Source organism: Pogona vitticeps, chromosome 2 (assembly GCF_051106095.1).
Source record: "Pogona vitticeps strain Pit_001003342236 chromosome 2, PviZW2.1, whole genome shotgun sequence".
Lineage (NCBI taxonomy): Eukaryota > Metazoa > Chordata > Lepidosauria > Squamata > Agamidae > Pogona > Pogona vitticeps.
This window is the reverse complement of record NC_135784.1, coordinates 165,568,723-165,593,361: the sequence shown is the minus strand read 5'-3', so window position 1 is coordinate 165,593,361 and position 24,639 is coordinate 165,568,723. Positions and strand designations below refer to the sequence as shown.

General features: G+C 40.9%; 1 protein-coding gene across 1 annotated transcript in view; it reads left to right on the top strand.

Annotated features, from left to right (window-relative positions):
* Positions 1-24,639, top strand: part of ATF7 (activating transcription factor 7) — a 112,205-nt gene that overhangs the window by 14,644 nt on the left and 72,922 nt on the right. The window contains exon 2 of the mRNA XM_072991107.2: positions 19,415-19,480. Within this exon, the coding sequence (XP_072847208.2) occupies positions 19,433-19,480 (48 nt within the window). The 5' untranslated portion in view covers positions 19,415-19,432. The remainder of the gene's footprint in view (positions 1-19,414; positions 19,481-24,639) is intronic.

The window sequence follows — 24,639 nt, the reverse complement described above, 5'->3', positions numbered from 1 at the left end:
CTTAAGGTAGAAATTAGATGAATATGTGTTTATTTTTACTATTATTGCATGCTGGGAACTATTGATTGATTTATTTATTTAAAATATTTTTACTCTGCCTTTCTCCTCAAAAGAAATCAACTATGTCATCTTATTGGTACAGCACAGCTTTCTCTAGTCTGGTGTTGCCCAGATGTGACAGGGTCAGAGCCTCCCTTGTGAAAATATGTTGCACCAAAATTTGTCAGTCAAGTTTTGGGACTTTTCCTATGTGCTGGGAAGGCTGGTATCTTGGAATCACAGTTAGGGGGACTTTTATCTCCCCATACAAGTCTCTCCAGATTTTAAGACCTTCTTGCAATTCCACAAAAGATGGTGTTTTTGATGGCAGAACTCCATCCCTAAGGAGGTCAGGCTGACCATCCCTCCACCACCACATGGAGGTCTTTATATTCAGGCATGCTTCTGGCAAGTAATTACCTTCTGAGGAGGGGGTTTTAGCACCACACTTCAGACTAATCAGTTTTTTTGCTATCAGATTTTTTTTAAATAGATGACAAGTAAAAGTAGACAAGCTTCTCTAAAAACTTAGAGCCCCTTTTCTCTAAGAGCAAAGAGGCTATCCTACTGAGAGAAGACAGCTCTCTGTAGTGAAAAGTGCCTTCATTTTTGCACTAAATCAGAGTTTGTTTGCATAGGAACAACATAGGATAAGGTTGCAGCAGGCTGCAGAATCAAGAAGGAATTTTCCAGAATTGTGTAGAGGCATCCTAAGCGTGAAGGTGGTTCTATCTGCTTCAGGGCAATTTCCTCTTCCAATTACAGTCTTCAGTCCCTTATCCCTCGCTTTTCAGAAATGTTGTTTGGAGGTGGAGAAGAGAGGAAAAATATCCTATTCTACAAGTTTCCATAAGTTGCTTTTGGCACTCAAAACATTGCTTACTGCTGTATTGTTAGTTCTGTGCACTTAATGTAAAATTTTGAAGCTTGATAGTGTGTTTTTAAAATTGTGTCATTGAAAATAATAAATGGTTTAGTTGACCTCTCAGTTAGCTAGATATATATGTTTTTGTCTGAACTACAAGAGTCCTTTTGGTGATATCCATCCCTAAATTAAATTGCATAGCTTACCACAGTAAATTACTACTAACTGAGGAGGCAAAGGTCATGTTAGAAGCTGCATTCATGATAGTACAACAGGCACCCACCTAATAACGCAGCCAATACTTGGCATTCTGGTAGTTTGACAAACACAGCTAAGCAACAGGATATTGGCCAGCGTTGTTACAATATTAGCCAAAAGTGAAACTCTTGTGCCTTTGTTAATAAGAATTTCATGTTGTCAAGTGGATTTTGATTTACAGCAACTCTTTCTAGTATTTTCTAGGTAGATAATATGCAGAAGAGGTTTTCCATTCTCTTCTTCTGGGGGCATCCTAGGACTGTGCAGCTTGACTATACAGATTGGCTCTTCTCTGAGGAGGCACGGTGGGGAATTGAACTCCCAAGCCCTGGCCCCACAGCCAGGCACCTCAGCCATTGAGCTATACAGTCCACAGAGCTCCTCTGACCTGCGCACCCCACCCAGGGTGTTATGCAGCGCTTACTCATGAGTAGACACGCGCCGCCTGTGGTGCTTACTCATGAGTAGACCTGCTCCTCCTGCAGTGCTTACTCAGGAGTAGACCCACACATGTGACACTTACTCATGAGTAGACCCGCACCTTCAGCCCCGCCCTCATCGACACTTTCCTACCTTAATTGCCGCTGCTGAGGTCTTTTGGCCTCGGAGCCACGGAGTGCAAAAAGGGAAACTGGCTGCCCTTTGCAAAGATGGTGGCTGTGGCTTCATTTAGGGTTGGGAAGCTGCAGCTGCCATCTAAGATTCCAGAAGACCTCAGCAGCGGCAATTAAGATTATGGTGGCAGGGGGACCCCCGCAGTGCCTTCTGAGGCCTCCGGAGGCTTGGGAAGGCAGCAATGGCAGTGGGGGGGACCCCCCAGGAGGCTTCGGACTGGTAAGATGCTGCTATTTACTTTTTAAAAAAATGTTCTGGGTGGGTTTTGGAGGGTAGGTTGGGCTGGGGGCGTATGTTTCTATGTTGCTTTGGTTTTTGGTGAGAGTTGTTTTTTTTGTTTTTGTTTTTGTTTTGTTTTTTGCAGTCCCAGCATGGGACTCACACTATTTATTTATTTACTTGCCCACCCCTGATACAGAGGAATATTTTTCCTGTTTTCCTCTTCTAAAAATTATGTGCGTCTTATAGTCGGGTGCGTCTTATGGAGCGAAAAATACGTTATGTACTAACCTCTTTTTGGCCACATTTAGGTGCTAGTGATTACCTTTGGAACTCTAAATGGCTGAGAGATTGCTGTGTCCTTTTTAGGAAGCATGTTCTCCTGATGCTTTGAGACAATCAATGCATTTTGCTTATGGCTAATTGAGATGGAGAGCAGAGCAGGATTATTCCTGTGGTAGTATCCAAGAAACATTGTTCCAGACCCCACCTTTATTCCTAAGCATTGCCATTGCTTGGCTGATCTGTCGTTTCTGCTGTTTGTATAAAATACGCAGTTCAGCAGTGTTGATGACATTTCTTTTTACTGCATTTTCATACTTTTATTATTTTAATCATCTTGGGCATTGATTTTACTTTCCTGTGGAAGGGTACCCAATAAAACCAAAAATTGTGTAAAAATAGCAGTTTGGAAAGCAAGCTTTTCAGGAAATATGATTATATTTTTAAAAATCAACCAAACTCTATGTACATTGTTTTTGTTGGGTGGGTGATCATGGAATTTACTGCACTATTTTATGGGGTGGGGCATGAGTAGGTGAAATGTCAGTAACATTTGAAGGTAGTGAACTGAAAAATAGCTAAAGGCCATCTAGTGTATTCTCGAATGCACTGGCGAAACGTCAGGAAGAACAACCTTCAGAACACGGCCAAAGAGCCCGAAAAACCCACAACAACCGTCATCTAGTGTGTTTGGCCCCTATCATGCTAAGCTTGTTTTGAACGAGAAGTCTTGCCAGTGGGTCTCACTGCTTGTGCAAGTAATGTTTTTGCTCAACTAGTGATCTTCATGAAAAAAATCTGTCTCCTGCTTGCACAATAGCAGCCCTTGTGCAAGCAGTTGCAATGCCACTTTGCTTTGCTGGCAAAGGTTTGTATTCCATGGAAGCTGAGTAGAATATTGGCCATAGATTTTTACTCTTTTGAAGCATTTTCTTAAAAATAATTGTGCCACTAAGAAATATTCACTTTTTGTGGAATCTTTGTAAAATTGAGCTATTACAGATTGTGAACCTGATGCAACATCCTGCCCAAAGTGTGCCAGTTTCTAGCCTCTCCTTTGGTTCCTTAGGATTCCCTCATAAAGGTTACAAATAAAATATACGTATTGAGAATTAATGATTAATATTGTATACAGTGTTCCCTCTAAGCTTTGCAGGTAGCACACATCTACAGCTTGTGTTGCTGCCAATTTGTTTCTGGTTGGAGCTGGAACCACCTGTGTGCAGCGTGGGCCCCCACCCAGCGCTGGTGGAAAATTAGAGGGAACATTGTATAGCGTTATTTGTAATAACTGTATGCCACATCTGGTACTTCTAACAGAAGATCTGGGTTGTAACTGTGACTGTTAGTAATGGTACTCACAAAGCAAACTAGAATTTTGGCTGTGTCAGCATCTGGTAGAAGTGAGGGGTAGCATCTAGGCAGGTCATGTTCACATTATATGATTGTATAACTCAATGCTATATATTTTGGCAGCAGTTTAAATGTAGGTGGAAATATACGGCTCTGCAAAAATAAATTTGAGGATGCATGTTTTGAAATTTCAGGATGACATTGTGCATCTTTCAAAAAACTTCTTCCCCTAAAAGAAGCTTTGATTGCAAGCTGATCAGTAGTGTGTAAACCACAAGTTCTCACTCCAGTGTGCTTGGACTAGATGGGATTTGGGAGTCAATGAACTAGGTGCAAATACTGATTTCCCCCTCTTCAGCTTCCTTCTGGTTGCTTTGAAAGTTATATGCAGAACTTTGTACATACACTTTTAGATGCATATTTCTGGATAAGGGGTTCATAGTTTTCATCAAATTCTCAAAGCATTCTGAGAAAAACAAGACAATTTTCATTGTCTTGTTTTATGTAGGTAACCTTCAATATGTACATGTTGGGAGTGGAACAAGCATAGTGGTAGGTAAAGTTGATTTTTTTAATACTGTATGTGCATGGAAGAGTTTCTTGAAAGGAAGATGCTTGAAAGAGGCATTATAAAAAAATTCCCTGTTACTATAATAATATACTATAATAATATCTATATTAAAAGAATATGTTGAAAGAAACATACGAGTTGAAAGAAAAAACAAGCCTTACAGCTGTAAATGGCTGTGCTGACAGCCAGCAACCATTCAGAGTGTATTCACAAAGACTTTCAAGGCTGGGGTCTGATGGTTGTTGTAGGTTTTTCGTGCTGTTTGGGCGTGTTCCAAAGGTTTTTCTTCCTAACGTTTCGCCAGTCTCTGTGACTGGCATCTCTGTCCTCTGAAGATGCGAGCCACAGAGACTGGCGAAACATTAGGAAGAAAAACCTTCAGAACACGGCCAAACAGCCCCAAAAAACCTACAACAACCATTCATAGTGGGTTCTGATGCCTTAAGTCATGGGACTTTTTGGTGTGCCCAGCGGTTGCTCCTCGCCAGTTGAAAAGCAGTCATTCGAAGGATTGGTTTTACATGGGATCCTTAGGTCATGCTTTGGCCCAGCCAGAGGCAGCAGTTGAAATTTCTGAGAAGAGTATTGTATGCAACTCTTTGAAGTGGGGTGTTTTGCTTATTTTCACATTTGTTTTTATTGGAATGAAAAATTGACCCTTCTAACTGTAAAATGTGACGTTGGTTTGAAACTTCTGTTTAAAAGGGCACTTCTAACTTCTTACATGAAAGCCTGTTTGAAGTACAGCTCGGTATTCAATGTGGAGCTTTGTAGCTCACTCTCTCCAGCAGTGTTAGCTGGAGGGATAGAGGAGAAACAAGGGAATTATTGAGAGACTCCTTCCTCTTATTTTTACTGTTGTTGCTTCTACACTTCTACTCAAGAGGTTGCCCGTAGCCTATAGGATCTGGTTTGGCTCTTAATATGGATTAAAATGACTGGGTCCTATGGAAAATATTAGTAACTGAGTAGAAGCAGAGGAGCAAGACAAATGTGTTTAATAATCTTTAATTTTTATTTTCTACATACGTGCACATTTTTGGTACATTATAGAATCATAAAATTGTAGAGCATTTATTTATTTATTTATTTATTTATTTATTTATTTATTTATTTATTTATTTATTTAACTTGTATACCACCCAACTAGCCGTTCTAGATGGGCAACAAGAAGGAATTGCAAGGAAATCCTGCATAACAGGATTTCTGTTCTACTTACAAACCTCAAAAAATTTGATTCACTTTTGCATGTATTTATTTTTTACTCCTTTCTCTTTGTGAACCAGGCTGCACTTCAAAAATAAAGGAATCCACATGTGATTCCTTCTTTCAGATATTCATATGTTCATATTGCACACAATTACAAGATAATCCTGAGGGCTGGCTTTAAAGAAACACCTCTCCTTTTAATCCTTGCTTGGAGTAGAAAGGATGGCTTCTATAACACGCATAGAAAATGTGGTGCCAGGTGTCTCTGAGAGGAGCAGGAAGTGGTAATGTGCTGTTCTTCCCCTGATTGATACATTAACACAGATGACGGTAAAATACCAACATGAAGAGAAGATTGAAAATTAAAATGATATATAACATCAAATGGAAAAAAATCAAGGTTTTCAGAACATCATAGTGCTATTCTGTATCCATAAAAGGGATTGTAGTCTGGAAAATATAGGCAAATATTGTAAGCCACAAGAGTTATTGGCAGAAATCTTGTTGCACTGTTATGCACAATTTGTAACTTTTGGATAAATTTTGTAGGCATTATCTGTTTGTTTATTATATTTCTGTACCTCACCATCTAGTGCAGTGATGGCAAGCCTATGGCACATGTGTCACAGCGGACACACAGAGCCTTCTCTGTGGGCATGCGAGCCATAAGTCACTGGATTGCTAACCCCAACAGGAAAACCTGAGGAAGTGACTGGAGCTGCAGTGCTAGCGTCTCGACAGGCGGCGGCCCAGGATCCGAAGCAGCTGGTGGTGGTGGTGGCAGGCTAGCTGAGCTATAGGTAGTGGCAGGGTTGGGCAGGACTGGAGGCGGATCCGGAGTGGGGTCTGGAGGCACCTCCATGCCCAGGATTCCAGCTTCCGCCACCACTTCTGCTGCCATCACTACCCGCTGGGTTTCCCCCCCCCCCAGTTTGGGCACTCGGGCTCAAAAAGGTTCGCCATCACAGATCTAGTAGCATGCCACTACAGGTGCTTTCCAACAATAAAGATAAACATAAAAGAAAATAACCATCTCCCACTGAACCCACAGGTTATAAAGTACAAAAAGGACAACTCTCCTACAAGCCCAGGATGGCAGCAACGGACATAAATGCAGGCTACAAAATATAATAAAAGTAAGAAACCTAAATAACAAATATTTATAAAGAGAGGATGTCCTGAAATGCTTCCCTGAAGAGCAAAGTTTTATGTGCTTTCTGAATATTAGGTGGGAAGGGGCCTGGTGCACCTACACAAGTAGAGTGTTCTACAGAGAGGTGGCTACAACTGAGAAGGCTTGATTCCTAGTCATGGACTTTCTGCCCTCCCTTGGGATGGCCATCTGCAACATCAGAGCCTGAGAGGTGCAAGTGGCACGGGTAGTTGATCTCAGGGAGAGGTGGTCTGATTGGTAGCAAGTTCCCAAACTGCTCAGAGCTTTGTAACTCAACATTCGTACCTTGCATTGTCACAGAAGCAAATCAGCAGCCAGTACAGGTGAACCAGGACCAGGAACATATGATTTCTTTCTCAAAGTTTCCAAGACCGGCTGTGTTTAGCACCTGCTGCAGGTTTTGTACTGCCTTCAATGGCAGTCCCATGGAGAGAGCATTGCAATTGTCAATCCTCAAGTTTACCAATGCATCAATTAGCATTATCAGGGACTAGATAGGGCTGCAGGTGTGCAGTTGCCTAAGATGGAAAAAGGCAGACCTGTCCATGGATGAGATCTGTTTCTTCGTTGAGTGGGATGGGTCCAGAATAGTGATGGGGCCGGCTCATCATTTTGGCGAGTCGTCCCAGTTTGTGAATCGTCAAAATTTGATGACTCACAAAGCATGAAGCTGCCCCCATGAAGCGACAAATAATAAAGGTGATCGGTGGCTGATTGGAAGGATGGTGTTTTGTTTTGTTTTTTTAAATTATGAAGGACGAATAAAAGCAGGAAAATATTTGTCGCTCTGTATTTATTGGGACTTAAAATCTGACGAATATGTATCAACAAATATTTAATGAATTGACTATTTTCATCAAAAAAACTGATCCGTTTTAATGTTTGTCCCCATCTCTAGTCCAGAAGCATACTTCACAGTTCATTCCAGATATCAGGCTTAATTCTGGTCTGCAGAGTTCCATACTCACATTCCTCTTCTCCCTCAGATAGGATGGTGACAAGAGTTATCAAATAAATGTGCTATCCCTTTTGTTTCTAAGTGGCCTTGTGGCTACGGTAGCACTCGCCACCTGAGTTTGCTTGCAGACCACACGAGTCATGAAGCATCCTTCGAGTATTAAAGGGAAGCCAAGAAAGCTGAGTCTTTGCTCTCAGTTCAAAACCATCCCATCAAACTTTATTTCATGTTTCTTGCAGCTAAATAGAGTTTCACACCTCCCTTGAAAGTTATGCCAAAGTAGGTTCATATGCTTGAGTAATGTACTAGTTTCTGTGTATGACCGTCATATACGATGTGATGGGCTGTTAGGGAAACCTGAGATTGTTGATTCAGCTATAGTTTACATGATTCACTTCACCAGAGAGAAAAGGATGAGTCAAGATCCCTTAACTTCACCAGGAGTATGTTATTCTCTCTCTCTCCCACCTTCGCTTCAGTCTCTGAATCATCCTTTGAATGTGTAAACAAATTGATGAGGAGCTTGATGTCCTGAGCAGCCGGTCACTTGGGATCACAGCAAGCCCTCTGTTCATTCCACAACACACAACTTCTCATCCTTCTTTAAAAATAGAATGTTACATGGCATCAAAGCAATAAATGTTTCTTTCTCATACTTTACAAACTGGAAATTGTCTTTATTTGGAGCTAACATTCTCCTTGATCTGGCTGGAACATTATAATTTTCCCCTTCTTCCAGCTCTTCCAACAACTGAGTAGAGATAAATTATTTATTATTATTATTTATTTGATTTATATCTCGCCTATCTGGACTATAAGACCACCTGTGGTTGAATCCCATCTTCTCTGATAATTGACCAAGGGGAATAGGGAATTTCCCTGGGGGGGGGGGGGATACAGCAATTATTAGAGGATATTATGGTCATACTACCTTTTGTACTGGAAGGTTTAAGCTCCTAGGTTCAGATTGACAAACATCCTGCCGAACTTTACCTCCCTGGAAAGAGCTATTCTGTGTAGCCTTGGGAAAGCTGCACAGTCGTAATTTACCACCAGAAGATAGGGCTCGGGCTGCTGAATGACATTTCAGTAGCAAAAGCAAAGCAAAGTGTGCTGCTTATATACTGCCCTATAGTGCTTCAATTACTCTTTGGGCGGTTTATAAGTTAATTATGCAGGCTACGCATTCCCCCCTCAGTGAACTGGGTACTCATTTTACTGACCTCGGAAGGATAGCAGGCTGAGTCAACCTTGAGCCGGCTACCTGGGATTGAACCCCAGGTCGTGAGCACAGTTTTAGCTGCAATACAGCAATTTAACCACTGTGCCACGAGGCTCTTTCTAGGTAATACATAACTAGAAAATGCGTGAGAAGAGTCGCCATAGGTTGGAATGGACTTAATAGCTTAGAGTTATTATTTATCACATCCTTGTGGCCAGAGCTTGGAAATGTTACGGTTGCGTAAAGCCATAGATTGGAAACATTAGTGAAAATGCCTCATATGCTAGCATCAGTTGTTGCTTTTTAAATACATAACTTGTTAACAAAATGAATATGGTTTTGCTCAAGCTGACTAACATAACTAGTTTAGAACAGACTAATACCCTGAGAAATGTTAATGTTAGTCACAATTTCGGTGTTATGTGTTAATAACACATTAACAAGTTGATATGGTTCAGATTTTCCCAGGTCACCTAAAAAGTTTTCAAAATAACAATTACTTACTATGCCAAACCCCCTAGCACAGTAGTGTTAATGCGTAAAATGTCATTTCCAAGCTCTGATTAAAACAAATTACTTGAGGTTTTATACTTTTGATAAAAGCACCATGCTTTGTTGTTGTTTAGTCGTTAAGTCATGTCCGATTCTTCGTGACCCCATGGACCAGAGTCACTCGGCCCTCCTGTCTTCCACTGCCTCCTGGAGTTGGGTCAAATTCATGTTGGTAGCTTCGATGACACTGTCCAACCATCTCGTCCTCTGTTGTCCCCTTCTCCTCTTGCCTTCACACTTTCCCAACATCAGGGTCTTTTCCAGGGAGTCTAATCTTCTCATGAGGTGGCCAAAGTTTTGGAGCCTCAGCTTCAGGATCTGCCCTTCCAGTGTGTACTCGGGGTTGATTTCCTTCAAAATGGATAGGTTTGATCTCCTTGCAGTCCAGGGGACTCTCAAGAGTTTCCTCCAGCACCACAATTCAAAAGTATCAATTCTTCGGTGGTCAGCCTTCTTTATGGTCCAGCTCTCACTTCATTGCATCGCTACTGGAAAAACCCATAGCTTTGACTAAGTGGACCTTTGTCGGCAAGGTGATGTGTGCTTTTTAAGATGGTGTCAAGGTTTGTCATCGCTTTCCTCACAAGAAGCAGGCATCTTTTGATTTCATGGCTGCTATCACCAACTGCAGTGATCACGGAGCCCAAGAAGGTAAAATCTGTCACTACCTCCATAGCTTCCCCTTCTATTTGCCAGGAGGTGATGGAACCCGTGACCATGATCTTAGTTTTTTGGATGTTGAGCTTCAGACCATTTTTTTACACTCTCCTCTTTCACCCTCATTAATTCCTCCTCACTTTCTGCCATCAGAGTGGTATCATTTGCATGTCAGAGGTTGTTGATATTTCTTTCAGCAATCTTAATTCCGGCTTGGGATTCCTCCAGTCCAGCCTTCTGCATGATGTATTCTGCATATAAGTTGAATAAGCCGGGGGACAATATACAGCCTTGTCGTATTCATTTCCCAATTTTGAACCGAACAGTTGCTCCATATCTAGTTCTAACTCTTGCTTCTTGTCCCACATATAGGTTTCTCAGGAGATAAGGTGGTCAGGCACTCCCATTTCTTTAAGAACTTGCCATAGTTTGTTGTGGTCCACACAGTCAAAGGCTTTTCCGTGTATAAGATGGCCCCATGTATAAGACGCCCCCCACTTTTCTAATCCAAAATTAAGAAATCTAGGTGGGGCTTAGCAAGTGCAGGGGGAAAGGGATCAAAGTGCTGCAGGATCGCTTTGATCCCTGCTTTCCCCTCCACTTGTTTTTGTTCTCTCCTCAGCTTACTTCTGTGTATAAGACGACCCTCAATTTTTAGTCAAAAACGTATTTAGACAAAAGTAGCCTTATACAGGGAAAAACGGTAAATAATACATTTAACAAGGGAAGTCAATCAGCCAAGCTACGTACACTAAACAATACCTACTTATTGGTAGTGCATATTCCTTTTAGGACAGATATGTACAGTTTCTGGAAATATTAAAGTCATAAAGGAAGAAGACTTTCTGGTTTTGTTTTTGGAGAGAAGACTATGTATACCTAAAATCCTATTGGTGATTTATGCTTGTGTGAGGGAAATCACGTATGTTACAGAAGCACATCGCCACTCGTTAACAAAGTGCTTCTTACATTCGTGGGTGCACAATTTGCCATTGCAACTTACATTACTTCTCTTATTTAAGCATAAGTTACCAATAGAATCCAGCAATTCCAAACTTTAGGTGCATGATACATAATTTAGTTGGCATATAAAATTATACTTGTTGTTTAGTTGTTAAGTCGTGTCCGACTCTTCGTGACCCCATGGACCAGAGCACGCCAGGCCCTCCTGTTTTCCACTGCCTCCCCGAGTTTGGTCAAATTAATCTTGGTTGCCCCCTTCACGGATTGCTGCCTTGTTGTGGCGAAGGGGCTTGAGTAATTCAGAGAAGCTATGGGCTATGCCGTGCAGGGGCACCCAGGATGGACAGGTCATAGTGGAGAGTTCTGACTAAACGTGATCCAGCTGGAGCAGGAACTGACAATCCACTCCAGTATCTTTGCCAAGAAAACTCCTTGGACAGAAACAAATTTCTGTTTTTAAGATGTTATCCAAGTAAATATACTTGGCATATTTATGAGAATTATAGAGCAATTGTATTTATTTAAATATTAGTCCTTTTTACTGAGTTAAAAATCCTCCCAGACTGGCTTCCATAAAAAGATTGTGTTTGTATTTACTCAAAATTTATTTATTGATCAATTGATTCAATTTATATACTTCGTCATAGTGCAACCTACACTGGGTGGGTTACACAGCAGTAAAACGTACAACCTTCAGTAACCCCCAATAAAAAAACAAAAATAAATAAATAAAAAAACAATATTGTGATGCAACCGACATTAATTATAGCCATAAATATAAATTAATATTTAAAAATCTAGAATTATTTTTTAATAATTCAGAAGTAAGACTCACTCTGTTTACCAGGCCTTACTTCCATGTAAGTATCGTTAGTTATTTGTCATCAAGTTGGAATCAACTTATAGCAACTCTAATAGGGGCTTTCAAGGTAAGTGAGATATTTCAGGAGTGGCTTTACTAGTTCCACTCCCTCAGTGAGTTTCCATGGTGAAGTGCAGATTCAAATCTTGGTCTCCAGAGTCCTAACCCATCTTATCGGGGTCTCTTCCAGCTCTGCAGTTATAATATTATCATTATCATTCATTATGCCACACTGGATAACTCTATGTAACTAGACAGTAGCCAAAATCCTGTGGTGAAAATTGGATGATGTCATCACTTGGGACATATTAAAGGCTTCCTATCTTCTCCTTTCAGGTTCCAAAACTCCATAGGTGTCCCTTTTGCTTAGGAGCCTTCAGATGAGGTAGAGCCTGAAGTCTTCCATGGGGCAAAATGAAGAGGGGAGGGAGATGTTTAAATTAAATATTACTGGTTCCAGATGATTACATCAGCCACTTTGTGCCATGGAACTACACAAACAGTATTTTGCCATCAAACTGCAACCTCAAGTGTACGATTGCCTTAGTTTTTGTATAAGCAAAATTGTCAATATATCTACTACTACAAAGAGGCACATTTGCAAACTCCTACCCCGAAGTAGCTTAGTTACTTAGCTTTTGCTATCCGCAGTAGGGATAAAATCAATCTGAAAAGACGAAACAAGGAACTTCGTAAGTAGATGAGGTGGATTATTTTTGGAGAGAAATAAACCCATACAATTGCAGTGTAACGCATATGAAAGCATTTGGATATCAACTTAAATTTTGTAACACTACTGAAAAAATGTTTTTAATGCTGTAGATTGTCTTAAGTTAAAAGAAAAATTTCCATGCGATTTGAGCAAACAAAATTTATCTCAGAGCACTTATTCCAAAAGAGAAAAATATTTTGCAGGACGCGTATTCCTTGCTTAACCAGATCTCTAATTTTCCTATTGGATTTCCCCTTTTCCACCACAAAATCCTCTAGGGTTGCTTGAAAATGTGCAGCTTTCCTCTCTCCGCTTCCTGTCTGTACTCGGGAAAGATTTATACACCTGGAACAGCCACACAGCTCAGATGGCAAGTGAGACATTTAATGTTTAAAAGCTCTACCTTATCTGGAGAGCAGAAGGAGAAGAAAATTTGTTTAGGCAGAAGTGAGGTTGTAACCCTTTTTCCTGACTTGCTGCTTTCCACATGCAAGGAATTTTCATTTCAGTCTGGAGAAGCTGTAAGTCATGTGTTAGCCTCCTTGAAATCTGAAGGGAAGATATTCCCTTCCTGTGTTTGGTGTGTAAGTGTAGGTCAGCCTTCTAGGATTCTAGGTTTAAAGGAGCTTTCCCTCAACTGAGGGGCTTATAGAATTTCTAGCCCAACACATCTGGAGAATCATAGTCTTCTAATTCCTTGGTTAAAGAAAAATACTTGACACCTTTGCAGGCGTAAGGAAAATATTACATTTTGCACAATTAGCAGAATTTTGCACTGATGGGTGCAGAGTAAGGACTATGTCTCTTTGCCTAGATAACAGAGTCCACAGACAGCCTGTGTCTTAACAGCCATGGATAGCTTTTCAGGAGGCCTACCTCACACCTTGTGAATGCTGTTTCTAGAAGATCTTCTCAAATTCTCACTACCTTCTTCTCTCTTGAGCTTAATTTTATTCTTTACATTTGATTAAACATGGATAGAACTGTATTCACTTTACTGGTAAGTGGTTTTGGTATGGGGTGGTCATATTTAGACATGGGGGCACAGGCGTACCTCGGTTTGCAAAATTAATGCATCCTCCGGGACATTATGTAATGCGGAAATTTTGTAAGCCGATAACATGGATTGTGCTAGGAACAGGGGCGGCGCTAGAAACCTCCAGGTGCAGTGCGTCCTGGGGAAACCCTCTCGTACAGCGGGGAAAAAGAGAGAAAAAATATAAACTGGGGCATTATTTTCTATGGATTTCGGTTCATAAACCAAAAATTACGTAAACTGGGGTTTTTATAAACTGAGGTACCACTGTATTCACATACAAATAGCCTTACACAGGTGGCGATAATGAGGGTCCAGCCCCATGGTGCCGGACGGTCCGCTCACAATTCCACCTCTGCCACGAGCTCTGGGCTCCTCCCTATCACTCCGGAGCTTGCAATCTGTGAGCCACTCTTCGACCAGGCAAATATGAATGCTGTACCCCCATCTCTAGTCATATTGCTTTGCTATCTTGGCTAATATATATAAAAATATTTTCTTAATGTTGTAGTTATGGGAAGATTTTTTTTTAAATTCCCTGTCGGTAATCAATGACATGTTACAAAAGTTGATGAAATGTTAGTGACAAAATACTTCTTCCTTGAATAGCTGGAGGCAAGGCCATGTGTCTTGGAAGCAGTACCTTAGTAGAGGAAAAGGGGAGAATGACCTGATGCTGTACGAACAAATATGTTTTATGCCCAGGTTTCCAGTCATAGTCTTCTTCCTGTTAGTAAGATTAGACTTCAGTGAAAGAGTGTGTTTTGTACAATCTTACTGCACCCTCAGATAAGCTCATAGGCATATTTCATTTGTTTGGTGAAAACTCCCAACAAGACAAAAAAAATGAGTGTTATATCATGCTTTTTTTTTTTAAGTGGCTTTTCTAGTGAATAAAACTTGAGACCCTCTCCTTTAATCTGGAGTTTGTTGGCTGTTTCTGGTTCTGCTATGTGGAGGGATTTTCTAAACTTTCCTCTTCTTTCCTCTGTAAAGAAACCAAATCTTCCAAGAGCCTGCCTGAAGTGTATTTAGGGGCTTGGGGTCAGTGTGCTACAGATGCCATTCTGTTTTAAATCCTTAAGCCTTGTTGTGATTTTTAGCTTGCAGCTACTCATACCTGCTTTGTTGTTATATGCACCCACAGACACAGACCCCACCGTTCAGCAGCCCTGGATCTGATGTTTACTTTTTTTCGGCTTTGCTGAGGAATCATGCAGACATGATACACATTTTAGAGCTTCTCAGGTCTGTGCCTGTCCTGTACATAAATTCCACTTCAGACCTTACCAGAAATAAAAGTTCAGTTAGCTGAATGATTGGCCTTTGTGTGTTCTGTCTTTGTGATGTTGGAAGCCACTCCCAAATTGTGCCCTCTTAAGGGAAGCGTGCATGATCTTGAAAAATGTTGCACAATCCAAGATTGGATGGATGTATATCCTTTTCAAAAAATTGGACAATTCTTGTAAATCCCACAATTCTTAAAGCTTGTGACTTATGTACATTGATTCGAGGTGAGCCTCAGAACAGTTTACCTTAAGACCATTTCATAAATTCTTCTTTCACACTAGAGACACACAACACAGCTGTGCTTAGTTCAAGCTGAATTTCGGGAAGCAGTTGTTAATCGGGTTGCTTTATGCTTTAGATTTTCATGAGCAGGTTTGTGCTGGCTCTGTATTTCGATGCCCATGAATAAAAAAAGGCCATGCTATCTCACTCTAATGTCTGAGGAGGTGAATTTTATCCCTAAAACCTTACATTAAAATATAACAGTTAGTCTTTAAGGTGCCACAATGATTTTGTCTTTTTGTAGTTTGTTCTTTTGGGGTTTTTAAAATGTGGAGTCCCTTCAGTGTGGAAGGGATTGTCACTCTCGAACTGCCCTTCTCAGCCACACTAGATGCTCTTCCAAGTCCTCCATATAGAGCACGTTACCACAGTCTCTCGAGACTGAAGGATGCCTAATCTTTTGGGGTTTTTAAAATTTCCTTTTTTATGCTTGCCTGATATGAATGAGGTTTGTAACTTGCCTGGTAATGCTTATTCATGCTGTAAGCCTGAGGATATATACTTTTATGGGAAAACAGAGGAAGCACAGCAGGGGAAAGAAGACAGCAGCATGGTTTAAACCAGCCATTCTCAACAGGGGCCCTGGCACGTTTGAAAGGGGCCATAGACAGGGAACAATTCTTCACACACCACCTTAGAAGGTTCTTTATGTAACTTACACTTGATCATGCATGGTATGGAACAGATATACAGTAGTCACCTTTGCCAGAAGTGAAAGCCAAATTTTCACCCCCATCACCTGCAGTGGATTGCAACGGGCCCCAAAATGACCCAAAAAAGAGGACCAAGTTTATTTTTTAAAATTAACACCAGAAGAATTCACCTCTGTTTTCAGTTGTGGATGGGCTTGGAGATCCCCTTCTCCATGTTATATAAAACTGTAACTATTGCAGTCATCTTCAGGAATGGAAAATCCTCATTTAAAAAAATAGAATGTCATTGACAGTCTCTCTCTCTCTCTCAAGACATTAATGGTATACAGTACTTGTATTTAAGAAAGAACAAATTGGTACATTCTACATCTTGAATTTGCAAGTGCTAAAATATTTTTATGTGCTGCAACACATGCAGGAGAATCTTTGCTTCTAAATAACTATTTTTACCCTGCAATGGCTTTATTCTGCTTCTGCAAGAACATTTGTCAGCTACCAACAGACTAGCTCCTGAACTCAAATTGAAAGATGATTGTAAGCAACATAAACAGCTGTGGTATGTTAATATAGCACTGTCCCTGAAGAGAGAACATTTGCTTTATTACACCTTTTTAAACCCCATTAAAAATCAGTAGTAGATGTAGCTATCATTTCTAGAATTTGCATGATAAGGGTTTCTTTTATTAACGTTTTTATTAATAAGAATAGCTACACTTACAGCATAATAGGACTGATGCTTTGTTTTCCTTGGCTCTAGTCAATGACAAACTACTTTTGCCATCCATCTTGTAGTTTTTCACTAGGGAAGTACCTTATGGCCTTGTAAAATAGAGCAGCACTCTTATAATCCTTTAATTAATTACACTTTTTTTTGCTCTCTCCCACTGAAAATATCTGTTCTTCATCAGAAAGATTTGATTTATTTCCCGATGCCTTGGCTCTGTGTCTGTGGAATTTCCATGCAAATATGTACATCTCTTTTTTATGTTGTTGAAGGAAATTAAAAATGCTGTTTAGGGGTTCTGCCCACCTTTTACATAAGGGTCATTCAAAATGGATGATATTAGATCACTAAATAAAAGCAGCAGCAGCAATGTGTGTTAAGTCAATTCTGACTTAAAATTACCCTTCTCAGAATTTGAATATGCAGAAGTGGTTTACTGTTCCCTTCTTCTGGGGGTGTCCTGGGACGATCTCTGATACACTCTCTCTAGATGTCGAGCTGGATAAAAACATTGGCAAAGCAGCTACCATGTTCTCTAGACTCACAAAGAGACTGTGGCTTAACAAAAAGCTGACAGCATATACCAAGATCCAGGTCTATAGAGCCTGTGTCCTGAGCACACTCCTGTGCTGCAGTGAGTCCTTTATCCTTTGTGCACAGCAGGAGAGGAAGTTGAACACATTCCATATGTGTTGTTTCCGATTTTTGGCATCACCTGGCAGGACAAAGTTCCAAATAGTGTAGTCTTGGAATAAGCTGGAATTGTTAGCATGTATACATTACTGAAACAGCAACATCAATGTTGGCTTGGGCATGTCGTGAGAATTGCTGATGGTCGGATTCTAAAAGATCTCCTGTATGGAAAATTAGTGTAGGGAAAGTGCCCCAGAGGGAGACCGCAGCTGCGATACAAGGATATCTGCAAGCGGGATCTGAAGGCCTTAGGAATGGACCTCAACAGATGGGAAACCTTTACATCTGAGCACTCAGCCTGGAGGCAGGCGGTGCATCATGGCCTCTCCCATTTTGAAGAGACACTTGGCGAGCAGGTCAAGACAAAGAGGCAGTCCCGAAACCAGCAAAATCAGGGAGCTGGAAAGGGAAACATTGTATTTGTCTTCAGTGTGGAAGGGATTGTCACTCTCGAATTGGCCTTCTCAGCCACACTAGACGCTGTTCCAAGACTTCCATTCAGAGCTCATTACCATAGACTCTTGAAGCTGAAGGATGCCTATTGCCTTGCGTCTCTGCAGCTTGCTCAAGGCCATACAGGCTGCTCGTTTTCCTGGAGGCACAGTAGGGAATTGAACTCCCAGCTTCTGCCTCTACAGCCAGATGCCTAACTCACTGAGTTGTCCAGCCAAATAATAAATGGTTGGAAATAACTCTGGGAGTAGCACAACAAGGCTATCACACTTCCCAGTGGCGAGCATTTATACACCATCACCCCAAACCATCCATGGGCAAATGACAAATGGTCCAGTAGGCCCAAGCTTAACAGTTTACAAATGAGAAATGCTAGAGCAAGAACTGGTATTCTGACAACTTCAAGAACTTAGCAGGTCTGTACAGCTTCTCTGAGGCCCAATATCCCATGGGTAGATCTATCTTTGCCCTTCCTTGGCTCTACCATTGTTGCTGTCAGCCAAAGCTGAAAATATGCTGCCCAGGACCCTGCCTTTGAGTAGCCTGATGTTCAGACAGCTGTTGATGCAGATGCTGAAATTGGCATTGGCGCCACCACCATCTCAGCTGTTTAGGGGTGAGAGATTCTGAAGGGATGGTCTTCAGAGGGTTATCGCAGCAAAGTTGAGCCGGAATGTCTTGTGGCGAGTGAACTACCATGGTGCTTACTACTAATCTGCATTTCCCCTTTCTTCCTCCACCTGCTCCATTGTGTCTCTCCACATTCCTTCAGTGTCGTTTGATGTCTCCTCCCCTTCTCTTCAGCCATCTCTCCTTTTTTATCTACCTTAGCCTCTCCCCCTCCTGCCTCACCTACCTCTCATTATCCTGCTCTTGTTGGACTCTTCTCCCTAAGTTACCCCTCTCAGGTCCCTATTTCTCCTTCCGTGTTCTAGAATGTTCATCTCAGGATTGGTCTCTGAGGGATATCCCCTCCCTGTGCCTAGGGCTGTACATCTTCATGATGGGAGAGCTATGGGGACTTTTCTCTATCTTGTCAGCCTGCGATGCTACCCACCATGGATAAGGGAGGACTAATTCGGGGGTTGACTCAACAACCATTCCTGTTAGATCACTCTCACTGGGTGATATATGAGAACCTCTCAAGGGAAGGGATGCCTCATCCATTTCTGTGCATTGACTAAAGCAGTGGTTCTTAACCTTTGTTACTCAGGTGTTTTTGAACTGCAACTCCCAGAAACCCCAGTCAGCAGAGCTGATGGTGAAGGCTTCTGGGAGTTGCAGTCCAAAAACATCAGAGTAACAAAAGTTAAGAACCAGTGGACTAAAGCCCTGTGGCCGTGGCGGCAGGTGATAAGAGAATGCTGTGTAAACACACCTAAAGGAAAGAACCCTCAGCAAGATGAATTTCTGTATAGGTTTTTTTTTCCTCAGCAGCAGCATCCATTCCTTTACATTTTCACTTGCCAAAAAATGAAGTTAAGCCTGTGGATGATCCAGGTTGTAGGATTTTACCTTTGCACCAAGATGGCAGCTAGGAAATGTTTCTTTGTATCTCCCCTTCCTTGACCACTATAGGAAGAAAATTACCCCCAGGAATTATCTTCCACTTTTCTGCCTCCTCAAGCATAAGCCATCCAAACATTTATGTTGTTGGTTCTGGTGACCTGTATTCCTGAAAACGGCTACAACATCGGTATTTTCCTTTCTTTGCTGGTTTACTTATATATATATTTCTTTTCCACTCCCCCCCCCTTTTTTGTCCCGTGCAGCTGAGCTGTGGAAAAAATATGGGAGACGACAGGCCATTTGTGTGCAGTGCCCCAGGCTGCGGACAGGTACGTTTACAGTATACTTTATTGCAAGGGTGTCGTTGTGAATCAAACTGGCTGTTTTATCACTAAGGGAAAGAGTTTAAAGTCAGTGTTTTACGTGATCACTGGAGGTAATCAGATCGGAGAATTTGCAGTGTGTAAATCCAGGTTACGAGCAGCGCACAGGCTCCCAACGTAATGAAATTTGCTTTCCTTTGTGCCATATTGGTATTCGGCTGCATTCTCCCCACTGCTGCCGCCTTTATTATAGCCATGGAATTCAGAAGAGAAAAAAGCTCTATACCGATTTCTGACTAGTGTTATCTGACAACATTGCGAGTTTTCCTTTTTCTTTAAAGTTTCTTTAACCAAGGAGAAGCAATCACATTTGTTAGCTAGTTTAGCATATTCCTGAAAGGCAATTTGGGAATGTTTTATTTCCCCCTATTTATTGAATTTATGTATTGCTGCACAGCAATATGCTCTTAGGCAGTTTACAATCAAATACCACATACAAACAATAAAGCTAGCAGCAAGGATAGAAAAGACGAACACCTCCTGTTCAGAAGCCATAATCAATTAAAGATGAGTCTGTGTGTGACTTCCTTAATCGATAGTAGAGAGAAGGAACTGCACCAGTGCAGTATGTGTGGTATACATAAGCACTTTTGTGGATAGATCATAGAAGGATTGAGCTGGAAGGGGCCTAGAAGGCCATCAAGTCCAACCCCCTGCTCAGTACAGGAATCCAAATCAAATTATATCTGACAGGTGACTGTCCAGTTTTCTCTTGAGTGCTTCCAGTGTTGGAGGATTCACTAACTCCCAAAGTTGTTGATTCCATTGTCAGATTGCTCTAACAGTTAAGAATTTTTTTCCTGTTATTCAGCCTAAATCTGGCATCCTGTAACTTGAACCCATTATTACGTGCCCTGCACTCTGGAATGATTGAGAACAGACCCTGCCCCTCCTCTATCGCCTTTCAAGTATTTGAAAAGCACCATCGTATTTCTCCTCAGTCCTCTTTTCTCAAGGCTAAACATGTTGAATTCTTTCATCTTTTTCTCATAGGGCTTGGTTTCCAGCCCCCTGATCATCCTTGTTGCCCTCCTCTGGACTTGTTCCAGTTTGTTGCCATCCTTCTTAAAGTGCAGTGTCCAGAATTGGACATAGTACTTGAGATGAGGCCCATCCCTGTTAAATTTCGTTTTCCAGCCTATCAAGATCTTTTTGAATTCTTGCCTTTCAAGGTATTAGCCGTTCCACCCAATTTTGTGTCATTTGCAGATTTGATAAGTAATCCCTGCACTCCCTCATCCAAGTCATTAATAAAAAATATTGAAGAGCACGAGGCACAGGACTGAGCCCTGAGGCACTTGTTACCTCCTCCCAGTTTGAGAAGGAGCCATTGATAAATACTCATTGAGTATGGTTCCTGTGATCTATATTCACTGTGGGCAGCCTTTGAAGTGGTTTTGTAACTTCACGTTGTATATTTTTCATCTGCATGACTCCATCCCATAGGGTCACATTTGCAAATGTTGACAGTAACTCAGGAATCTGTTATTGTTTGACAGTTAGCCTGCATCCTATATTTTTGTTTTTTATTTGCTTTTAACAAGTTTCCTTCCTCTTAAAAAAAAACAACAACTAAACTAATGCGGCAGCTCATAATAAAAGCATGTCACTGCCAGCGTCCACAACTTGAAGTGGAGGGTTGGCCAGTAAGGCATTGCTAGGCAAAGATTTTAAGGGAAGGAGGATACAGAAAGTAGGTCTCTATTTCCAGCATTAAAGGGGGCTAATATATGGGAGAAAAGCACACAGCCTGCAGGACAGAGGCATACCTCAAATGTTATGCACTTTGAGATCCTAAAAACACTAATGGTGAAATCTGGTAGTATATTGTGCCTCTCAACAGTAGAAAGCATTAAATAAAGCACCCCAAAAATTGCTGTAAGGAGTTTCATGCTTTGCAGTAAACCAGGAAAATGTCATTCAAACAAAGCTAACTGGTATTTTTATACGGTGACTTTGGTGGATTTGATTTAAATCATGATTTAAATTTTTTAAAAATCAGAGTGGACAATTAAAATTTTAAATTTAAAAAAATTAAGTTGTTATTTAAATCAATTTGATTTTTTTAAAAAAATATTTATTTTTATCCACTCTGGGTTTGGGGCATATGTCATATGACAGCCAGCCACCTTAGATATGCTTCGCATATAACATGGTAGGTGGCCTGTAGATGGGTTTCAGAATGGAAACTGATAAGCAGTGCGCAGTTATCGGATAGCAGCAATCTATGTACTCTGACTCTGGTACCTGGAAGGGTCACCCAAATCACAACATCAAATAATGTAATATCTGAACCAAACTGAGAAACTTAGCAATCTTAAAATCCTAGAGTTGGAAGGGATAATTTTGCACCAAGCAAGGTGAACCACTTGCTTGCTGCAGAAATTCCAGAGCTAGAGTATCCACAGCTGACAGTTGTCCAGCCTCTGGAAATTTTGGAAAGCGGGAAGAGAATCCATCTCATTAAGCAACATGTATGAACTGCCCACTGCAAATGGAATTGGAAATTTTGTGACATCTTGAAAGCTGAATATTTTAGTACAACACAAGCCTTTTGGGGACTGAGTTTATTTCATTGTATACGGATGCTTTAACAAATCTGTGAGGATTAAAATGCTGCAAGAATCTTTGCAGGATTTTTTCCCCTGAATCTTTCTCATAGCTTCCCCTCTGGAAGTCATCATGGTATGAGTAGCTACAATTGCAATTTCACACTCTTCTCCCTGATGCAGAGATTTACCAAAATGATAACAATAATAATAGAAATCAGGGCTGCTTTAAATAACAGCTATGTTTTCCAGCATGTGTTTTTATAATGGATGTGTATCTCTGTCAAACGTAGGCAAAAACCTGTATCTGTGTGAAGGACATGCCGTTGTCCACATGCCAGGAAGATGTGACCAATTGCCACTCGCCACCATTTGTCCTCAATATTTGTTATTATGTGGCATCAAGTCACTTCAGAATTAATAGTGACCCAGTGAATGAATAAATGAATGAATGACTCAAGAAAATCTTACAATTAACATTACAATTAACAAAATCTTACAGCCAACAACAATTAACAACCTCTGAAAACTGTGGCTTCCTTTATAGTCAATCCATCTCATATTTAGTCCTCTTATTTTATTGTCAAGCAATCACACAGCTTTCATGTAATTTGCCAGCATGGTTTTCTCTTTCAAATGTCATAACATTTGCATGTGGAATGCCTTGGGAATGTGTCTATTTCATGGAGCAGTCTTTAGAGTCATGTGTTTAAAGATGGAGCTTACCTGATTAAAATTTAAAGCAGGAGTAATCAAAATGAAACCCTGGGACCAGATGTGGCTGCCCAAAGCTTGTTTCATGGCCCCCAGCTCCATCAGACTATACCATAAACCGGTGTCAAAAAAGGGGTGTGGTTCTTTAGGGGGGGGATCTCATCCTTCTCTGCAGATTTAGCAGCCCCCCCCCCCCATGGCTGAGAAGGCCAATTTGAGAGTGACAATCCCTTCCACACTGAAGCCACTTCTGACTTCGTTTGTTATTTGTTTCATTTTGTTTTCACAATTTTTGGAGACCCCATTATTAGGTCCCCTGATTCAGAGGCAGGGCCTCTTCAGTTTAGCTGCCAGCTCATTTGTTGTTTTCCAAAGTGAAGAGTATTAAGGGTGGAGCTCAAGAGTGCACACAATTGTTTAAAGATGGAAGCAGTTTCATCACGTCTGTCAGGATGCTGCTGCATATTTGACATCAGCCTGTGAAGAAGAGACTCCATGTTCTGCTCTCACATAACAAAGGCTGACTGCTGTTTTTTTAAAAAAAAAATAGAAGAAAAAGGAGCAACTGATGTGAGTTTGAAAATGTACACCAGAAAAAAAATGTGCCAAGTTTTCATTCTTCGAACTGGCAATTAAAAAAAAAAAATCAAGTGTCCAGTCAGAAACACAATCTATTGAAGTGTGCATGAATGTATCTGTGTGCCATTGGCAGACACATCCATGCACACACTTCCTTCCATTGTACTATTTTCTGAAAACTGTTGTGCTAAGGGGAGTGATGGCCTCAAACTGATTGAGGCAATCTTGCTATCACCTCTGCTCGATAAGTGAAACTACTGAGATTTTAATGGGCCTGTAAACATGTTTCTGGTTGCTATGTCTTTAATGACTGTTATTTTTGGATTCTTTACACGATCACTTCCCAGCAGTAAGCTTGATGTGACACAGCTGAGTTCTAAATCTGCTGCATATATATATTTTAGAAGATTCTGCTGAAGGTCATTTATCTTGTTTCTTTTCTAAGGGGACAAGTGACAAGTCTTTCCATTCCTCTCCACATTCTCTCCACCAGCCCACCTCTGCTCTAAAGTTGTTGCTCAACAAAAATGTGTTTTTTAAAAGGACTGGGCGCAGGGAGCTCAGGAGTTCCTGTGTCTGCAGTCTTGGGTCTCATTGATATAGCTTGTACTCTCTCTAAAATCTGAAGACTTCTATCCTTAATTTTTTTAATATGTAAGTTTCTAGTCCTCATGGTTGCAAATAAACAGTGTGAAACAATACCCTTTGAACAGTTTTGAAGAATTTGGTTTACACTCATATTATGCATCTTGGAAGTCCCATGGAGTGTAGACAGATCTCATTTAATTTATGATTTCGGCTGTCTTTTTATGCATAATCTTATGTATACTTACTGAGGAGTGAGACCCACTGATTTCAGTTGGACTGACTCTCTAACAAACTAGTATTTGTTCTAAAGCTTTGGAATGGCAATGAAGCTGTCTCAGGTCCCTATCCCCAGTTCAACTGTCTAGACAAAGATTGCCCTTGCTGTTTGACCACTAGGTGATAAATGTAAGTTTCTAACAACTCTCTAAAAAGTCCAACTGTGATATAGCAGTAGAGCATTTGTATCTGTGAAAAGAAAAATGTTCTTTCAGTAGGAGAAAATTGCAGGGGGAAAACAAAAGCAGCAAATACAGCAATGTACTTCTTGAAGAGTTAAGAGTTCTTCACATTCCTTGCTGTTATTCTGACTCAGAAAAGGAGAGTAACATTTGGGAAACCCTTACATCCACAATTGTATCCTATTTTTTCTCCATTCCATGGAAAGAGTGATTTCCA